At 41.9% G+C, this 18,593-nt stretch overlaps 2 protein-coding genes across 2 annotated transcripts in view; one reads left to right on the forward strand and one right to left on the reverse strand.

Annotated features, from left to right (window-relative positions):
* The window catches only part of col27a1b (collagen, type XXVII, alpha 1b), an 80,327-nt gene extending 65,879 nt beyond the window's left edge, over positions 1 to 14,448 (forward strand). Inside the window, exons 41-61 of the mRNA XM_008276432.1 lie at positions 986 to 1,039; positions 2,095 to 2,151; positions 2,248 to 2,301; positions 2,394 to 2,447; positions 2,556 to 2,609; positions 2,729 to 2,782; positions 2,888 to 2,995; positions 3,074 to 3,181; positions 3,946 to 4,053; positions 4,147 to 4,200; positions 6,573 to 6,635; positions 6,802 to 6,855; positions 6,958 to 6,993; positions 7,545 to 7,562; positions 7,707 to 7,742; positions 8,992 to 9,018; positions 9,115 to 9,180; positions 9,359 to 9,527; positions 9,611 to 9,720; positions 10,644 to 10,862; positions 12,943 to 14,448. Of these exons, the coding sequence (XP_008274654.1) occupies positions 986 to 1,039; positions 2,095 to 2,151; positions 2,248 to 2,301; positions 2,394 to 2,447; positions 2,556 to 2,609; positions 2,729 to 2,782; positions 2,888 to 2,995; positions 3,074 to 3,181; positions 3,946 to 4,053; positions 4,147 to 4,200; positions 6,573 to 6,635; positions 6,802 to 6,855; positions 6,958 to 6,993; positions 7,545 to 7,562; positions 7,707 to 7,742; positions 8,992 to 9,018; positions 9,115 to 9,180; positions 9,359 to 9,527; positions 9,611 to 9,720; positions 10,644 to 10,862; positions 12,943 to 13,089 (1,650 nt within the window). The 3' untranslated portion in view covers positions 13,090 to 14,448. The remainder of the gene's footprint in view (positions 1 to 985; positions 1,040 to 2,094; positions 2,152 to 2,247; positions 2,302 to 2,393; positions 2,448 to 2,555; positions 2,610 to 2,728; positions 2,783 to 2,887; positions 2,996 to 3,073; positions 3,182 to 3,945; positions 4,054 to 4,146; positions 4,201 to 6,572; positions 6,636 to 6,801; positions 6,856 to 6,957; positions 6,994 to 7,544; positions 7,563 to 7,706; positions 7,743 to 8,991; positions 9,019 to 9,114; positions 9,181 to 9,358; positions 9,528 to 9,610; positions 9,721 to 10,643; positions 10,863 to 12,942) is intronic.
* Positions 14,449 to 14,636: 188 nt separating this feature from the next.
* On the reverse strand, positions 14,637 to 17,505 carry LOC103353446 (probable L-xylulose reductase; the record flags this gene model as incomplete). Its single annotated transcript, XM_008276433.1, has 5 exons — positions 14,637 to 14,839; positions 16,880 to 16,943; positions 17,102 to 17,138; positions 17,219 to 17,288; positions 17,392 to 17,505. Coding segments are annotated over 5 exons (444 nt in total), but the record flags the coding sequence as incomplete, so codon positions are not given.
* Positions 17,506 to 18,593: the final 1,088 nt, after the last annotated feature.

Below are 18,593 nucleotides of genomic sequence, written 5' to 3' on the forward strand. Positions count from 1 at the left end.
GACACCCCTGATCTAATAGGATTAAACAATTACTTTTCATGTCCCAAAAGTCGAAAGTTTATTCTCCATAGACGTGAATTAAATCTGCAACCTGGTTGGAGGTGGTGAGCCTAGTTGCTCTGGAGTTTTGTGCTTCCGTTTCACTTTACTTTTGGGAATCCTTGCTTGGACCCAGATGTGTTCACAGCTCCTTGTGTTGGTTCGGTTGACCTTATTTTTATGGAGTTCAGGTCAAATTACTCTCTTCCACGTCAGCTGTTCATGGATGACTTAACTTTGTTTTCTTTTGATTCTTTACTATTTAAACATATAAACCAGACTAAAACATGGCTACTTATCACGGTTAGCAGCATTGGCATTTTGTATCTTAGCAAAACTTTATGCACTTTCATTTTTTTTTTTCTTTTGCTTAAAGCTGACCAGTGTAGGGAACAAAGCAACCAAACGCACCGAGACGACTTTGTTATGTTGGAGGCCAAACAAAGACGCATCTTTCAAAGCAGATAAAAAAACTAAATAGCAAAAAGAAGCCAAGGTCTGTGGGTGAGGCACCTAAATGTACCTCTCCTCTATCTAACATACCAATAAAGCAGGTGCTTTATATTTGCTGCTAAAAAGATTGAGGTGAAATGGAGACTCTTTCTTTACTTTTTTAATTTTATATACAAAAAAAATGTGAAATTGCAGCATTTCTAGTCTGGCCCTGACATAACAGATTTAAGTTAAGAGTGGGAGGAAGAAATCGATCCTCGCAGATTCAAGGCGGCAGTATAATGAGATTGTTGACACATACAGAATAACCACAGCTTGACTGATGAGTTTGAAAACTGCGTTTTCTGTGGTGAAAGAAGATGAAGTGATGATCGACGACACTGTTGCACTCTGTTTCTTTCCTGCTTCCATGTTGTTCTGCTCATTACAGTGAGTGAAACCTGGGAGGCTGCAGCCCTGAAATGAGATTCAGTCAGTCTTTTTCTTGTCACAGGGTCACATGGGACCACTGGGCCCGCTGGGACCTCCGGGGTCAAAAGGTGAAAAGGTACATTCCACACTGTTATTTGCTGTCCCTAATAGCCATCTGCACTTTGATTGCGTCTAATGAGTTCTGGGTAACAGTTACATAACAATGTAAAACTGCCATGTAGCACATTGTCTTTTGCGTGGTCAGTTATTTCCTTTTTTTTTTTCTGATGCGCTGGGACTTCAGTTGTGTTCCTAATTAGTGCTTCTTTTGTCTGTCTTGTTGTCCTTGCAATATTCCCAAAGTCATCCCTAATTTGATCAATGATATGAACCAGGACACACCCAATTAACTCAGTGCCATCAAATGTATGCAATTAGCCAAGCACCTGGACACTTCTGCTCGTGATTTTGGAGAGATTAGCCGCATAATTTGTGTTTATTTGACAGAAGCGGCACACAATATAACACACACACACACACACACACACTGCACCGGAGTTTAGAGAGACACTAATTTGCATTTTTTTAGTCCCTGGGCAGAAGCCATCTGGATGTGGATATTTGTTATTTTCTCTTCTCGCCAATATTCTCGATATAATGGTTGTGCTCGCTCTCCAGTTAAATCAATATCATGCTATCACACGGGTCATTGCAAAATTTATGACAGTCAATTGAAAGAGAAGCAAGCGCTAAAACATGCTGCAGATAAGCGCGGATGTGTATCACAGCTATGCTTTAATCACCAGTGCTGCGGCGCATTGTTTTCCATCCATGCAATTGTTCGTTTTCCTTGGCTCCTGGCCATGGCTAATTATTTTTTTTCTACTTTTGAATTCACATGTCGTGGCTCCTCGTTTATTTATTTCATTTCACACATGCGCGGCACATCGCTAATAAAATTACATGCACATCCGTGGCCATTGTTTAATGAATCCCATAAAGACCCTGAAACAAACTGGCTCTGTTTATGTGAGATGGATCATTGCAGGTAATAGCGCATGTAATGATTCGCCATTCATATAAAGAGAGCGCGCCATGTGTTCCCAACAAAACATGCATTGATTTTGCACACACCATTGAATTTGAGGAAAATTTCATTGATTGTGGTTGTTTGTTCGCTGCCTGTTTTAGGGTGAACAGGGAGACGACGGCAAGGTAGAAGGTCCTCCGGGTCCCCAAGGTGACAGAGTGAGTTTCTTATGAGTACTAATGTTTTCACGCGCTGTTTGTTAGTGGTGTTCTGGATTGTTTGTTTCATTACCGTCTTCCCACGTGGACGCCCAGGGTCCACCTGGAGACAGAGGAGAGAGAGGAGAGCCTGGTGACCTCGGATACATCGTAAGTGGGGGGAAAATACAAGTTCTTGTTTTCGCATTAGCCATAAATTGAGTTAAAGTGATGCCGTGATGCAGCAAATGAAATTGTTTCAGGGTCAAATGGGTGTGGATGGAGCCAGAGGTGAAGCTGGAGCCCCGGGGCTTCCTGTAAGCATCTCCTTTTTATCTCCTAAAATGTAAAATTCAGCTGCGCAAATGCACGGTGCCGTACAAAAAATGAGCGATCGTCAAATCAGACAGTAACAATCTTTTCAGGGACATCCTGGGCCAAAGGGACAAGCTGGGCTGAGAGGATCCAAAGGTGATCAAGTAAGGACATGAATAAATAGTCGCATGTTTCTCCGTGAATGAAACTTTCTTCATGCATGTGTTATTCTCTGTCGTGGCACCGTGTCAGAACTGTAGAACATGAACTCTTTATGCTTCAGGGTCAGAAAGGAAAATCAGGGCCAACAGGTGCATCCGGGAGCAAAGGACCACCAGTGAGTTGGATGGATTTCTTGTCTTACTATACAATCAAGCCCCCCTCACAGTGAGATTACTATTTAAAACCAAAGCAAGCATTGACACAAATTGTCTTTTCTAAGGGTCCAGAGGGTCCTCCTGGCCCACGTGGGGTTGTGGGCAGGGAGGGACTTGAGGGTCCACCTGGAATGGACGGTCTACCTGGTAAAGATGGAAGCAAAGGACTCAAGGTGAAGACACTGGCAATAGTGCATATTGTACTAAATTAGGAATAAACTTGTAGCTCATTGGTTGTCTTGTGTTATCAGGGGGAGCAAGGAGAAGATGGAGATGTGGGTTTACTCGGAAAACCTGGCCAACGGGGTAAAAATGGCGTGACGGGGCTTCCTGGAAGTCAAGGCTACTTTGGTCCAAAGGTGAGAACGTCGGGATGAACAATTTGTGCAGTTTTTTTCCTTCAATTTTGACCACTAAGAGTCAAAGAACTTAAGGTTAAGTTATAGCGCAAGTGTTTTCATAGATCACGATGCGGGCTAATTTTGTGCTGATATTGTTCATAATTGCCAAGGAGGTTTAATCTGCTGGAACTGACTCCCTTGGCACCGTAATGCTGCCTTTATGTTGGAGCCGTCTCTGATTTCAAAGGCCAAACTCTGCATAAAGTCTTTATAACATCTCTCACAAGACCTCCTGTCAATTCTGTGAAGTTAGTGTTGCGAAATATTAATGAGTTGGCACAGTCTGTATGTGGCCTTGCCAATGTTATATAAAATGCAAATATGCAGGACTGTGACAAACACAGAGAGGCTTTATTGACTGGATGTGTTGTATTAGGCAGCGTTCACCTCACCGCCTGATGCATTCAGATTTGGTCGTATTTGGTGATTTATACATAAACTTTTGGACAGTTTGCATGAGAGGAATTGTAGTTTGATTGTCCTGCTTTTATTTAAAATCAATGCTAAGGGGCATCCGGAGTGATGTAGAGGAAATAGCATCTGCTGAGCTTTAGGTCAAATTCTTAAAGCTTCCTGCTTGATCGGTGCCACGCGAATTCAACTAGCAGCGAAGGATCATGAACTAGCAGCAGCAGGAAGTCTGCTGGTTTGTCTAGGTGTCTGTTTGGAGGCTGCAGGGTGGATCTGAGGAGGACTTTCATGTGTTTGTGTCTCATCTTCAGGGCGAGAGAGGTCTGCCAGGCCAAACTGGTCCAGCAGGGAAGAGAGGCTCCATTGGCGGGATGGGATTGCCTGGAAAACAAGGAGATCAGGGAGCTAAAGGGCAACTGGTGAGCACTGATTTTTTCCAAACTCTCAGGTTCCTTTACATGACAGTGTCGTTTGATTGTGTAGTGATGATGAAGATTCTCTTTGTTTGACAGGGGGATACTGGTGAACAAGGATTTCCGGGGGTGTTGGGTCTGTTTGGACCAAAGGTAAGCTCCTATACAGTTTTCATTCACGATGAAAATGATGGCGTCCAATCAGTCGACAAACAGTCGATGTAGTCATTGGAGCTCACTACGTTTAGTAATGCATGTTTTTAATTTTATTTTGTCAAGACATCAGTGGTTTTTGGTCAGATGCAATCAGTGCTACAGTTTTGGACAATGGTGGGTTTGACGAATCCAACTTGGGTACGTTTCCAAAGACCCAAGACTTTGGGGATATAGGACCATTTCAGATTAACACAGAACTGAAAGGTGGTTTGCAAACTTGGAGAGTTTCAAACCACAGCAGCACGAACACCTAAAGAGAAAACACAGCAACACTTTACATCTGTTTGCTTCTCTCCTATTCTCTGTGCTCACATATACAGTATTTTAATATTCAAACTCCCTATAAAGCTGTTTTCTTTGACATATTTTCCAGTTTCTGTTGTCTGCTGATAGACCAAGTAGGAGATATTGACTGAAGTGCAGCTTGTTAAGACCGCATTTTAACCAGAAGTCCATTCCAAGTTGCTGCTCTGCAACCACTGAAATCCTGATTTTATACCCACAAGATTGTTTGTCAAACCCACCATGTGCAGAAGTTAAAGACAGCGGCATTTTGTAATATTTTCCTAAAACGAAGAGCTCATACTAAAGTCAGACAGCAAATTACACAACAAGCAGAGAAGTTGCCTCGCTGGTCTGCACTTTTTCACTTTGTTAAGGGGTTTAATAGAAATGTGGATTTTTTTTGGGATTTCTTTGGAGATCTGAAAAACAAGTCCTGTTTTTGTTATTGATTTGTATCATGTTGGAGTTCCTAGTTAAACTTAGTTTTACACTTGAATATGTGAACCTTTGTTAACGTTTTGGACTGTGCTGTGTTATACGATGACAAAATGAGAATAGAAGTGAACAGTTGGATTCATTGATATGTAAATAGTCATTAGTGGCAGCCCTTTTCCAGCCAATCACACCTGAGCTTTCCAGTATCAGAAAAGTCCTTAACCCTTAGTCCAGGATTAAGATATGAGACAATAAAATTACTGCAGAATTAATTTGCGTGTTTAACTCACCTTGTGGCTGAAGTACTTTTTGCAGAGTTTAAAAGCCTGATATCGTCAGGAGTTACGTAACAGTGTGTTGTCTCTGGTAAGATTAGATATGAAGGCTGTTCGGTATTACCGTAACATGCCCCAGGATGACATCGGCTAAACCAAAAGTCTACAGCACGACTGCACTACAGATCATCGCCAGTTGAAGAAACAGAGCGGCTTTTATTAGAGCCTGACACCTTAATTTAAAACTTGAAGAGTGATGTTGGACGTTTTCCTACGAGGGGAAGTTCAACAGGAGTGTGACACAGATACGCTTTGTGTCAATGTTCAGCAGAGTCGTTCCAACTGGTACAGAAATAAAGCCTCTGTAACAAACAGTGATGTCAACAATACTGACACGATTCTGAATAAGAGGAGAGATTGAGTTCGTTATACTATGTCGTTTTGTGTTTTTGTTGTGGTGCTATTGTGGCAAACCACATAATTTTACAGCGACTTCAGGGTGGATTGCATATGTGCCGTTAAGCAGGAAATGTTTGTGTAAATGTAGCTGTAGCTTTTAATACGTGAAGATTTTCCACAGAACATTTCTGTGTTGTTACATTTGGATTTCAGACTCTAAAAAAATTGCAATTACTACACAGGTTTTGTTTTGTTTTGTTGTTTTTTTTACATTTCACGCACTAAATCAATAACACATAATAATAACAAAAAGATAAACCGACACTGACAGCTCCAGTCACAAGGAAAGATGTTTGTTTCAAGCACAACTTTACTCTGTATTAATTCCGAGTAGGTGCGATACCGAAAGTGTGTTCTCGTGAGGTGACATAATTTGACACATTTTCTTAAGCCGTCTGACTTTTTTGCGTGTTAGATGCACATATTATATTATAATACGAATTTACAGCAGCAATCCATTGAAATAAAGTGCAAGCAGTGAGATAAAGGAGAAGCATTTTTAGAAGCACTTCTCTTTGTGGGTTCACGGTCTCGTATTATTTCTTGTTAGTATAAAATGACTTGCTGTGTCAGTGCAAAGTACGCGTATGTAATTTATATGTGTTATGGGACTGGGACTTGAAGTTTTCTTAGATTTGCCACCTAATGAACTGCAACTAAAGACACTCCTGCAGCCACTTTAGCATTTTACGCCGGTGGTTTCCACTTCCCCACCGCAGAGACTGTCAGTGTAACAGATCCTACTCAGTGCCATCAGCAAAGGTCATTGATTACTTATTACTAGTTTAACCTTTACGTTGCCATTTCTTACCCTCTGTTTTTTAAAAAAACTGTGAAATGTTTGTGTGTTTCCAGGGACCTCCAGGAGACATTGGCCCAGCAGGGATCCAGGGACCAAAAGGACCGCGAGGTTTGATGGTAAGATGAAGATTAATGGCAGTTTGGCAACTCGGCGCACTATTTCAGCCGGTGCCAGTTCACTCAGCGCTCACAAACTGCACACTTGGCATGAAAAATAAAGCACTGCTTCATCAGATGCTCCATCATATGTGTCCTCGGTCGCTAACACGCCTCTGCTTTCCAGGGTATGGAGGGAGCTCTGGGCCCCGTTGGCATCATTGGCCCCAGCGGTCATCCTGTATGTACCTCATATCTCATCCTATCTGCCAAGCTTTATGTGACTTCTCTGTGCTTTTTTGGCAGTGATGGAGTGATCCTCTGTCTTCTTTTTCTCCATCAGGGACCCCAGGGTGACAAAGGAAGTCGGGGGGAGACGGTGCGTGGCGCTGTTTTGATGAATCCTTTTCTGTCTGTACTGTGAGCACAGAATAGGATACTTAGTATGGAGACAGCACAGCACTCAGCCTCCTTTTGCCCCCAGCACTTTTCATTTCCTATTGTGTTCCGCTGTTTGTTGTTACACTCACAGTGACACTTAGCTGCTGTGGAAATCCTGTCAGTGTGATAAATGTTGGCTGCTTGCTCATCTCAAGCTTTTTAAGAGGTTTGTTGAGTGCTCGTACACAGGCATAATTCACAACCTCACTCTTGAAAAACGCCAACATTCATGTATGGGGCTTTGCCGTGTGAAAATAGGATTTGCTGTGTGGAAATAAGATTTCTGAGTGTAGGCTTGCAAAGGAGCAGGAGGGAAATTCAATAGAAATACACAATACGGTAGATAAAGACCATATGTTGGATTGGCAGCACAAAGATGCCATTATGCTGTCCGTGATCACGTGGAAGTATCTGCTCTGCTTTCATTTTTATAATTGTGGGATTGTCTACTTATTAATATTAAGTTCCATTTTCTCTCATCTCCAACAGGGGTTGCAAGGACCAAGAGTGAGTAATTATTCACCTCTGTAGCTTCATCATTATTCTCTGCACAGTGTGAGAACAAATGAAGGAACTATATCATCTTTTATCAAGGCCAAGTTATAAATAATTTGAAACCTAATGTGGGGATGGTTGTTTTTTTTTTTCCAGGGATTTCCTGGCCCTCGTGGACCACCTGGACCACCGGTGAGTTTTTGTATATTTTACAGATATTTAAAAAAGACATTTTTATTTTTACTAATTCAGTCGAGACTTGCGTAAAAAAAAAAATCACATTTTCCAGCAACGTGCAGGTGAATTACAGTCGTTGATTCTCAGATGAGGACAGTATGTCAGTCCCAGATATATATATAGTCACCTCCACAATCACATTTTAAAGGCTTGTTAAGAACCCGAGACTCATGAATCGAGGCGTGAATGGTTGTGATCAAGGTGTTAGTGATGGTGAAACTTTCTGGTGACAGATCCTTCCTGCCAACAGCCATCACCTTAAAAAACAAATCCGACTGACTGAATGATTATTATTGTTGTATATAATATATGTTATATTGAATTTTTTTTTTTAAAAAGTGAGCTTTTACAAGATTGAATTTCCCTTCTGGGATAAATAAAGTATTTTTCATTTCATTTTCATTTTATTTTCATTTCATTTCATCTCAAGACTGCATTGTAAGTACCTGATAAGTGGCTACTCCAGTTTAACACAGGCGGCTTCCTTCAATCTTCTCTCAAAATATGTCTTCTCTTTCCAGAATGTGGTCATTTCTGTTCTCAAAAGAGTGTCCGTTATACTTTATATGCAGGTAGACTGCTGAGTCTGGTCCTGAAGAGGGGGTTTGCAGTCTAATAGTAAACTCAGAGCAAACAGACGAAGTTTTGACTCAACTACCTATTAAAAAAAAAATCAAAATGTACAAATGCAATTTCATAATTATAATAATGCGGTTCGAAAGTGAGGATTAGGTTACACTAATGGCAGTTTTTTCTGTTGTTTCTCGGTGAATTTACAGACAGATGAATGTGTTTTTGTGAAGAAAATTGGTTGCAGCTTGTACTTCAGATGAAAATCGAAAAATATACACACATGTGCATCCACAGGCCGGTTTAACTGTGAGCACATTGTGTTATTTTGAGGATAATCTAACTAGTTAGACCTGCTTTTTTTCCCCCCTCTTCCACTGTAATTGAAAACAAATAGCTTTCAGCTTGAGGCTCTTCTTTTCTGCATTTGACATGCTTTATTTCCTGTGCATTCATGCCTCATTTCCTGAGCAATCATGGCTACGTCTGCGAGTATCTGCATATTGGGTGGGAATTGATCACCGCTGACAGTGTAGATTAGGATTTACACAACTGCTCCATTGTGTGGGTAAAAACACAGAATAGGGAAAAGAACATTTATGTTAATACAGGTTCTTTTCCTGTTTATTTCTAGGGTCTTCCCAGTTCTGCCCTTTTACTTGTAAGTATGTTTCTCCAGATTTTTTAAACTGGGTGTTTTGGAATGAAGTGTGAACAAAAATGGTTACCTTACTGATTTGTTGTCTTTTTCTGGCAGAGAAATGAAGCTCTTGGTGCTGCTTTTCAAGTCATTATCGATTCCCATGCTGTACTGAGGCAAGAGGTCAGTCCTAATCCTATTCTTGATATACATTTCTGGATAAGCTTGAAGAACTTGCACCTCACTGACAATAATTAGGTCATTGCAGTAGCAGAAAACGCTAAAGTTTTGACCAAAAGTTCAGAAAATGTAACAGAAATTAGACTTCTAAAACTTATGCCAATAATTGTGTTCAAACCAGAACTACCAGAGCATGGACCTGCCCATGCTGGACCAGGGCACAGAGATCTTTAAAACCCTGCAGCATCTCAGCACTCTGATCCAGAGTCTTAAGAACCCGTTGGGTACCCGCGACAATCCTGCCCGGATCTGCCGAGACCTTTACAACTGCGAGCAGAGGATGTACGATGGTGAGGAGGCATTTCAAACAGCTCATTTCTGTGCACATATGGACCGCGTTTCGGTTGATCACATCGGTTGTCTTCTTTGACAGGCACTTACTGGATTGATCCAAACCTCGGCTGCGCTGCCGACACCATCGAGGTGACGTGCAACTTCACCGGCGGAGGACAGACCTGCCTGAAACCGGTTACAGTCTCCAAGGTTAGGCTCTGCATTTGTACCCATTCACCTCATCTTGACAAAAAGAGCCAGCAGAATGTAAATACATGCATACTGTGCAGACAGTGGATGAATATCACATCCACAATTGTTTATGTCTCTGTGGAAACTCTTCCCATCATGTTGTCTTAATAAGGATTCCTCAAGAAGCGAAAAAGCTCGGAGATTAAGATGAGCCATGTGTGTGCATTATGTCAGTCAAGCGATAAATAAAGGAGCACAGCTGTTCATTTTCTGGCTCCATATGATAAACTCTGGCGCTTATTTGGATGGATCAGTCTAGCAGTGAATCTCAAGGCGTCCCATTTGGTCTTCAGACTTGGCCAAGTCGCCATCAAACGTGCGCTCAGTTGGCAACTAAAGCTTCGATTGCCCTTCATCCCTTCATTCCTTTGTTTTGGAGTTATATTTCAACAAAGCAGCACATTGTGCACAATGACACAAGTATGGACCGACCCGTTTCCTGCAGAAACCGCAAATGAAATGATTGTAATAGTTGGTCATGCTTAAGGCACAATCTGTGATCCAGATGCATATTATTTAAATTCATTGCAGAACTCGAACCTGTTATCAACTTCCAAATTGATTGGGTTCATGTTCGTCTGCTACATAGACTAACTCTTAAATTACTATTGATCAGGAATGTTTGTGAAAAGAACTGTCATTAAAACGGACCTAAATTATTAAAAAAAATTCGACTGAGCCAATTTTTTTTCAGTTGTGCTGAATATGTTATTCTGGATGAACATCAAAATTTATGGTCAAAAGAATCAAACCTTATGTATGATCAGAATGCGGATGAAGCCTAATGAGGCCCTCTATAGGCTGGTAAACACAACATTAGGCATTCACGCCGTTTTGTCATCGTCTTGACACAGCTTGACACAAATCCACTTGCTTCACAGCTGGAAATAGGAGTGGGCCGCATCCAGATGAACTTCATCCACCTCTTGAGCACGGAGGCTGTGCAGCACGTCGTCATCCACTGCCTCAACACGTCCGTGTGGGCAGCAGGACCCTCCCTGCAACCTTCACCCAGAGCAGTGAGCTTCAAGGCCTGGAGCGGGGAGAAGATTCAGGCAGGAGACCTCCTGGAGCCGCTCATACCCAGAGACGACTGCTGGGTATGCACTCTTGCTGCTTTCTGGCAGAAAAATCAATGCGATGCTCAATCTTTTCAAAAATGTCCACAGTGTCTACAACCTCAAAAGGAAGAGTTCAGCATGTTGGAAAATTTACTTGAACTTGATCAATGTTACACTTGTGTCGTTTTGTACGTGTGAAGCTGGAGCCAGCAGGCAGTTAGTTTAATATGAAGATTAGAAACTGAGCTTTACTCTGTCCAAAGTTTAAAGAGACGTCACTGAGTATAACCATTAAATAATGCAGACTGTATTAACTGAATGTGCACACAGCAAGAAATGTAAAAACAGTGACAGGGAGTTACGGTGCTGGAAAGATGTCTTGGAGCATCCGTGCAGCTCAGTGAACGACTCCCCGCAAAAACACAAGTTGGTGTTTTTACAGTCGTGCATCCTGATTAAACAAACAATATACAATGCATTGATTAGTGCATGCTACAGAGGGGCAGCTAGACCAGATTTGTAGAGAACCAGTCCGTCTTTATGCTCAGCAAGGCAAAGCGCCTGCATTGCGAATGAAACATATTTTCTCACTTACATCTAAGTACCTCATGGAGCACTGAAAGGGTCACGGTGAGAATATTTGTTCAATCTTGTTCCCCTGCAGGATGCTTTACATTCCCTCTGATCCATATGAACAGTTGGCATGCTGGTCCAGCCCGCTTATAAAACACAGCCTGCTCAGGGAAAACGCTGCAGATTCGACAGAAAGGAGAGACGTGTGAGATTTTACGCGATGCATTTATTGCGCATTATTCATCTTAAAATCGCCGACAGTGTCCAGCTGCTGTTTGCGAGCACAGCTGCAGCTGCTCTGACTGCACGGTGAAGCTGAGGCTATAGATACGTCTGCCAGATGTGTTTATGGAGCAGCCAGCTCGACTATCACTGCACTCACACAGCCAGCAGTAGTCAGTGTTCACACTATGAACGTGTAATTGTAACTACACAGCTGAGGATGCATCGACTCTCTCTGTAGGTATAACTGTATGAGCTGTGAGGTGATACGGTGTCATGCAGCCTATAGACCGCTGCTGGCTGTGACTAACACACAGCCAGTAGTCACACCCTCAGCTGTGGTTGCTCAGATACTAGTCTGTACCACTGCAATAAAAACAGAGAACCAGAGCAGCTGGTTCAGCAGCTCTCTCGCTGTACGGCTGCAGCCTTGAGATGACATAGCTGTCACTGCAGCCGAGGCCGTGGCCATTGTTGCTACTTGTGACACATTCGCTTCTGAAGGTTCTAACTCTGACTACAGGCGGCGGCGCTGACAGTTTTTGCTGGCTGAGCGTTGTGTTGAAGCTACTGTATTCCTGAACTCCTGAATAAACAAACACATCTGTCACAGAAACGCTGCAGGTACAAATAGCAACAGCCGGACACATCCACAGTAAGCACAGACTGAACCACGGCAGCAGCCAGAGTCTGAAATATAACCATACATCCAGCTTCACCGCCGCGGCCAGGCCGAGAGGCTGCAGCTGTGCTCGCAGCCGGCAGCTGGGTGGTGTCGGAAAATGGCATTTTAAAATGAATAATGAGGGGTAAATGCAAATATCACATCCTTTCTGTAGGATCTGCGGAGTTTGCCCGTGCATTATAACTGGACTGGACAAACACAGCAACTGTTCATGTGGATCAGAAGGAATGTAAAGCATAATATGAAAACGTACAGCAAAAGTAGTCGTCAAAAAAATCCTGGGTGATCTTGAAGTGGCTCTGTCGTATCTATGGTAGCTCTAATATTTTCAACCCTATGTAGTGCATCCCAGCATCAAAAAACCAAACAGCACGAGCTTTCCCATAAACATCGGCCGTGTTACTTTGGATAACGCACAGGCCTCATCATCAGAGGTCTCTGGGTTTCTTTAGTAGAAATTAGCTCCAATGAAAGCTGCTCCCACTGATGTCTGTGGATCATCCAGAATAACTGGTGCATTATTCAGATCAGCCAAGCTGCTATTTAATTTCCCGTTCTCAGTTGATTCTATTTGGTGAAGGCAGAACTATGTAGCTGAAAGACGACGCCACGGTGACATAATGCAATCCTACCTTCCAGATCAAAGATGGACGCTGGCACCAGACGCACTTCATCTTCCAGAGCCAGGACCCAAACTTACTCCCCGTCGTGGACGTGTACAACCTGCCGACTGCGGAGCCCGGCTCGCGCTATCACCTGGAGGTCGGACCTGTGTGCTTCCTGTAACGGCCCTGTGGAAGGGCCTGAACACTCCCTCAAAGGGGGGACTGCGTGGAAGATTTTTGGATTTTTTTTGGGAGGAGAGACTGACGCTCCTGTGGTTTTTCTGGAACAACAAACCTCTCCCTCCCTACTTTCTTTTCACAAAATATGCTCGGACTGCAGAAACAGGAGGGGCGCCAGATAAAGACGGACCATTGGGATTGCAGAGATAAGACTTCTGGCATTAATCAGCCTATGGAAAACAATCATCATAAGCTCCTTTTTTTTTGTTTTTTGGTGTTTTTTTTTAGAGACTTGCTCGAGAGCTGGATGCCCCTTTTGGAAGGAAGTAATATGAGCGACTCTTTCATCTCTTGGACCATGTTGTATCATATTTTCTTCACGGTCTGATGGCAAAGAAAAAAAAAAAGTTTTTTAAGAGATCTGTACAGAAATATGGAACAGTTACATCTGCAAATTCAACAACACCTATTTTAAATTTTTTTTAAGTATTATTTATACATGTATATGTACTGTATATTGTAATATAAAGTGCAATAGTCATTGTTTCACAGTCTTTAGGGATACACGGTTTCAACTTCAAATCACTCATTCAGGTATACAGTGTGCCTCAGACACACACGTACTGTCTCCAGGCGAGTCTTTTTTTTTTTTTGAGCCTCTACGAACTGTCTAGTGCTGAGAGACGCCATGTTTATATCTTCACACGAACAACTGCTGTGTGGTGCTTTTCATTGTTAAGATTTCGACAGTATGAACTGAGAAAAGTGTCAAGATGCTACCTCGTACTGCACCTCTCATCTCACGGCGAACACACCTTCACCCGATAAAATCCAGAGGTGACACCCGGTGCTGCAACAGTTGACACTCGAACCATAAACTCTCTCGTCTGTGCTTCAAAAGGGAAGACTGTAAAATACGCATGCAGGCCACGATTTCTTAAATTATATTTTCAAGGTATTATTTTAACACTTTCAATATTCTTTGTACGAGTCCGACACTATAAGTTAAGTTTGTTTTTTTTTTTGTCAAAAATGTAAATGTATAATTATGCAACCTTTTATTATCGGTGGATTCTATTTAAAGATTATTTAAAATTCTGATTAGTTCAAAAACCAGGCGTCCAAGTCGTGTTTTCAGTTCATGTTTTTGGTGATTTGGAGCTTTAAAGATTACGGCGAAAATATGCAGCAAGGATGGTTGGTCCCACCAATCTGTAAACTCAGAGGATTTCTTACACTACACAACACTAAACTACCACGGTACACAAGCTCACAGTGTTTGGTCTGTACAGGCATTTTATACAGCGTGAATGAAGTCTTGATGACTCAGCAGGTAATTCAATAAAAGTCTTGAAACCTCTGTTGATAAGCAGCTTTCAGTTTTCTTTTTTTGAAGGAAAAAAAAAACATAAAGTGACGAAATAAAGTTAATTTTAGCTTCCTTCTGTTCATTTCACACCTGGAAATGTTAAGTCCTGCTACAGCGGTGTTGTCGGGGAGTCGTTCAAACCGACTGCAGCCTTGTGCGACACAAAAACACAAGCAGACTTGAAGTTTGAAAGTACTATATTAGCAGATTTCCGTATGTTGATTTATCTCGGGCACATAGCGTGGCGACCCCCATCGATGGGCAGGTTGACTCCGGTGATGAAGCTGGCGGCGTCAGATGCCAGGAAGGCGATGCTGTGGGCCACTTCGTCCACCTCGCCTGGCCGTCCCAGAGCGTGGGTCTGCTTACACTTGGCAAGAAACTGGTGGCAAAAAAAAAGACAGAACAAGGATTAGAAATGAATAAATTAAAGATGATCCTTTGGGTATGTTTAGATTTATTTGCTAGTTGTCTGAAGAAATAAAAACAAGACGTTTGGGATGATTTCGCTTTTACAGATCATGATCCCATATTGCGTCTCTTTTCAGAAAATTAGTGGAAATTTCACGTCTTTAGAATGTGTTTTTTTTTTTTTTTTAGCTCGAAATGGGTAATTTCACCATGACTGCATGACTCCTGGTTTTATCCATGTTCTAAATAGGCTGTTTTAGCGCCTGTAGCTTTAAATACAGCTGAGCTGCTGTTGTCCACGCCAACATTCAGGAAGAAGACTCTCTCTGCATGAGTGTGTGAGACCAGAGGGCTGTAATACGAAGCAAGTTTGACATAGCCGGGCTTTCTTTGTGTAAAAATTAAAGCCGCAATCAGGGCTAATGAGTATGAAGGTGGTTATCATCTTTGTCAGCTCAGACTTTCTGCTTCACTCTGAGCGCGTTCACATAAAAATGGTGTTTAACGCCACGTCACATGACTCTTCTTCTGAACCAAATGAATCGATCGTGTGCAGCTGCTTCAGTCAACATGTTGTTTTCATGGAGAGCACTGAGGAACATAAAGATTTACGACGGTAAAAAGCAGCGCTACTGCAAATGGTGCAAGACAGAAATGCTGGTAGAAAACTGTTAAACATGTTGATATAGAATATTTTACCGGTGCAGCCGATTATTTCCAACTGCCAGCTTAAGTTAAACTTAATATATTTAAATATGATCTTGTATTGAAGTGAATTTAGGTCTGACACAGTCCCAGAATGCAGGATATCTCTTTAGTTTTTTTGGCCAAATCAAAGTGAAATTAAAGTTATTGATTGAATATTCTCTGTAATAAATACCAGCAGAATAATCCATTTTCTCATCAGTGTTCTATCAGCTGCAGCACCAGCAGAGCAAATGGACTTATTTATGTGATTTCTGCATCGCCAACTAAACTCTGAACATAACCTGATCAGGTTAGCACCACAGCATCAGTTACCATGGAGATCTAGCAGTAAACAGAGAGCCACCTTCATAACACTGAAAACTCTGACTTGAAGCTCAACAAACCTCGCTAACCCACTCATCTCGCTTCATAGTACAGCCCTGAGTACTTTCCATCGCTTCTAGCCATCTCTCTGAGAGATCACAGCTGAATTCAGAGCTCAGCTATTCATTTAGAAATCAAGTGTATGACGAGTGTGTTAGATAATGAAAAACAGCACTTTATTGGTGCAGTTTGGGAGTAGCTCTGAAGTGACAGTCTGTTAACATGTCGTCTTAAAGTGGTGCTTTCAGTCAGTTTCACACTCGCCTTGTTGCCTGACAACAAAATGAGTAAAACAAGGAAATAAAAACAGATTTATTGCAAAGTCAGTTGTATGAAAAGGCAGCATATGTGTGTGCACAGAGAGCAGGAGAGAAGCCAACAGACATAAACACTGTCTGACCAGAGCTAATAGTAATGATAGCCACATTTTAATTTTGTTGTACTTTGTGTATGATGACAATAAAAAGCATTCTATTCTATTCTATTAGCAGCACAACACACGAACAATAAGGATTGTTGTGGTTGCATTGCCATCAAGTGATCCACTAGATGTTCAGTTCCTCAGATGCTGGGAGTGCACAAAAACTTTTTTGTTCACTCTTGCAGCCAACAGCAGAACATTTGGTGTGTTTTGCTCGTGGTTAAGGCATTTTAGAGTTAGCAGAAGCAGCCTTAGAAAGAAGGGATCATACAAAGTCTGAGTAGACGGCTATTGATTTATAAGTTGGCAAACAGCTCAGGAAAGTTATGATGGGCTTGTAAGTTGGGATGCTATCTAGTTGTGGGGATGGCAGTAGAAAATGTCTCTGTATATTAAGGTTTTTACCAACAACCACAATAAAAAGAGATGTCCACTATATGAGACTTTTAAAATGAATGACCAAGATGCCACAGCTTTCCTGCACATAAAGTGTCAACATACATTATCCTGATGTGTTACCTGAGCGTACTGCTCCTCATCCAGCCCTGCTCTCTTGTGGACGTCTGTGATGATCACACCAGGACTGGAGGGATGAAACCAGTAATATCAAACAGTACACGAGAAACCCTCCGCCTCAACGCCATCAGTCACCATCACATCAAATGGCACATAAACTACATAAAGAATGAGGAGGAATGTGAACGTGAACTCGTGCAGCTATAAAATGTTTATTTCACGTACCAGACAGAGTTCACTCGGACTTGCTTTGACGCCAGCTCTGAAATAAAAAGCAGGTGGGTGATATTTTGTGCTAAAGTGCTCTTTTGAACTTTGACAGGATAAAATGGCTCAACTCACCAAGTGCTATACAACGTGTGAACTGGTCAATGGCTGACTTGGACATGCAATAAGCCAAAACACCAGGGAACTGCAGAGAGAGAAATCACACCTCTTAATATACAGTATCTAAAAAAACACACTACACGTGGACTGTGCTGCTGAAATATAGAGTCCAGATGCATAACACTCACCGATCTCTGTCCATTGACGCTGGATACGTTGACGATGGAGCCTTTGGTCTCGATCAGATGTGGCACACACAGTTGAGTCAGGTGATACACAGATCTGCAACATGAAACACAGGTTCACATAAAAATGACAAAAAATACACTTGTGAAGATAAAGTTATGACTTTATCAACTGTCTTCTGAAGGCTGTAAAAGACGGTTCCATCCTAACAACTGCGATGGGATCCACCAGTGCGATAACAGCAGCATCACACCAACGACCACGCATTCATCCTGCGACATTTAGATCAGCTGGCTGCTGAGCGGTGCCGCTGGACTAATGTTCCTGTGGATTTACGGCGGCGTGGGCTGATGTCCTCTGCAGAGAAATCTGTGGGTGAGCACAGCAGGCTTTCTTTTTTTTTTTTCTTTCTTTCTTTCCCCCCCTTGTACAGTTTTGTTTAAATGTTTGCCTTTGTTTACTGCACAAACTGATTTAATGCAGTGATAAATGCAGTGGCCAGTCCCACAGTAGATTATGGGTACTATAAAAATTCATATTCTGCTTCGAAAGGACGCTGTGTCCCTAAAAACAATCAATGACTTTCAATTACATCTACTGTATCCATACAGTGTAATAATGGTTATATTGACATTTAGCAAAGCAAGCATGCACATACTGTGGACATAAAGCAGCAAACAATATTTCCTTATTGCTTAAATAACCAAATAAAACATCTATCCTTTTATGCCACGATTTATCTCTCTGTATTGAACATTTAAGCTGTTTACAAGAATTCAAATAACATTCGAAATGTCATTTTTCTGACCCCGCTGACATTTTTCAGATTCGCCCCTCTTTGGCTCCGTTCTACAGAAAATGATCGCAGCATCCAGGAGGCAGTTTCTGGGATGAAAATTACACTTGACATCCGACTAATGCATCTCTGTGACCTGGAAGCGCTCCAACGGGCAGACCAAGATAAATACCTGCTGAGAACGGTATTAGTGGCCCGCAAAAAAAAAGAAAAAAGAAAAAGACATTTGACCAGGTAGTGGCTCAGAAAGGATGTGCCTTCAGTAAGTGAATAGATTGGCTTAGTTTATGAAGAGAGAGAAAAACATTTACACTAAAACGTCAACCAAGCTCATCTATATGTCGACACAGTCAGGCCGGACTTTGTATAATAACAGTAGCACAGTTAGATTACGGGTCAATATCTCAA

The sequence above is a fragment of the Stegastes partitus genome, unplaced genomic scaffold (assembly GCF_000690725.1).
Source record: "Stegastes partitus isolate 25-593 unplaced genomic scaffold, Stegastes_partitus-1.0.2 Scaffold71, whole genome shotgun sequence".
NCBI lineage: Eukaryota > Metazoa > Chordata > Actinopteri > Pomacentridae > Stegastes > Stegastes partitus.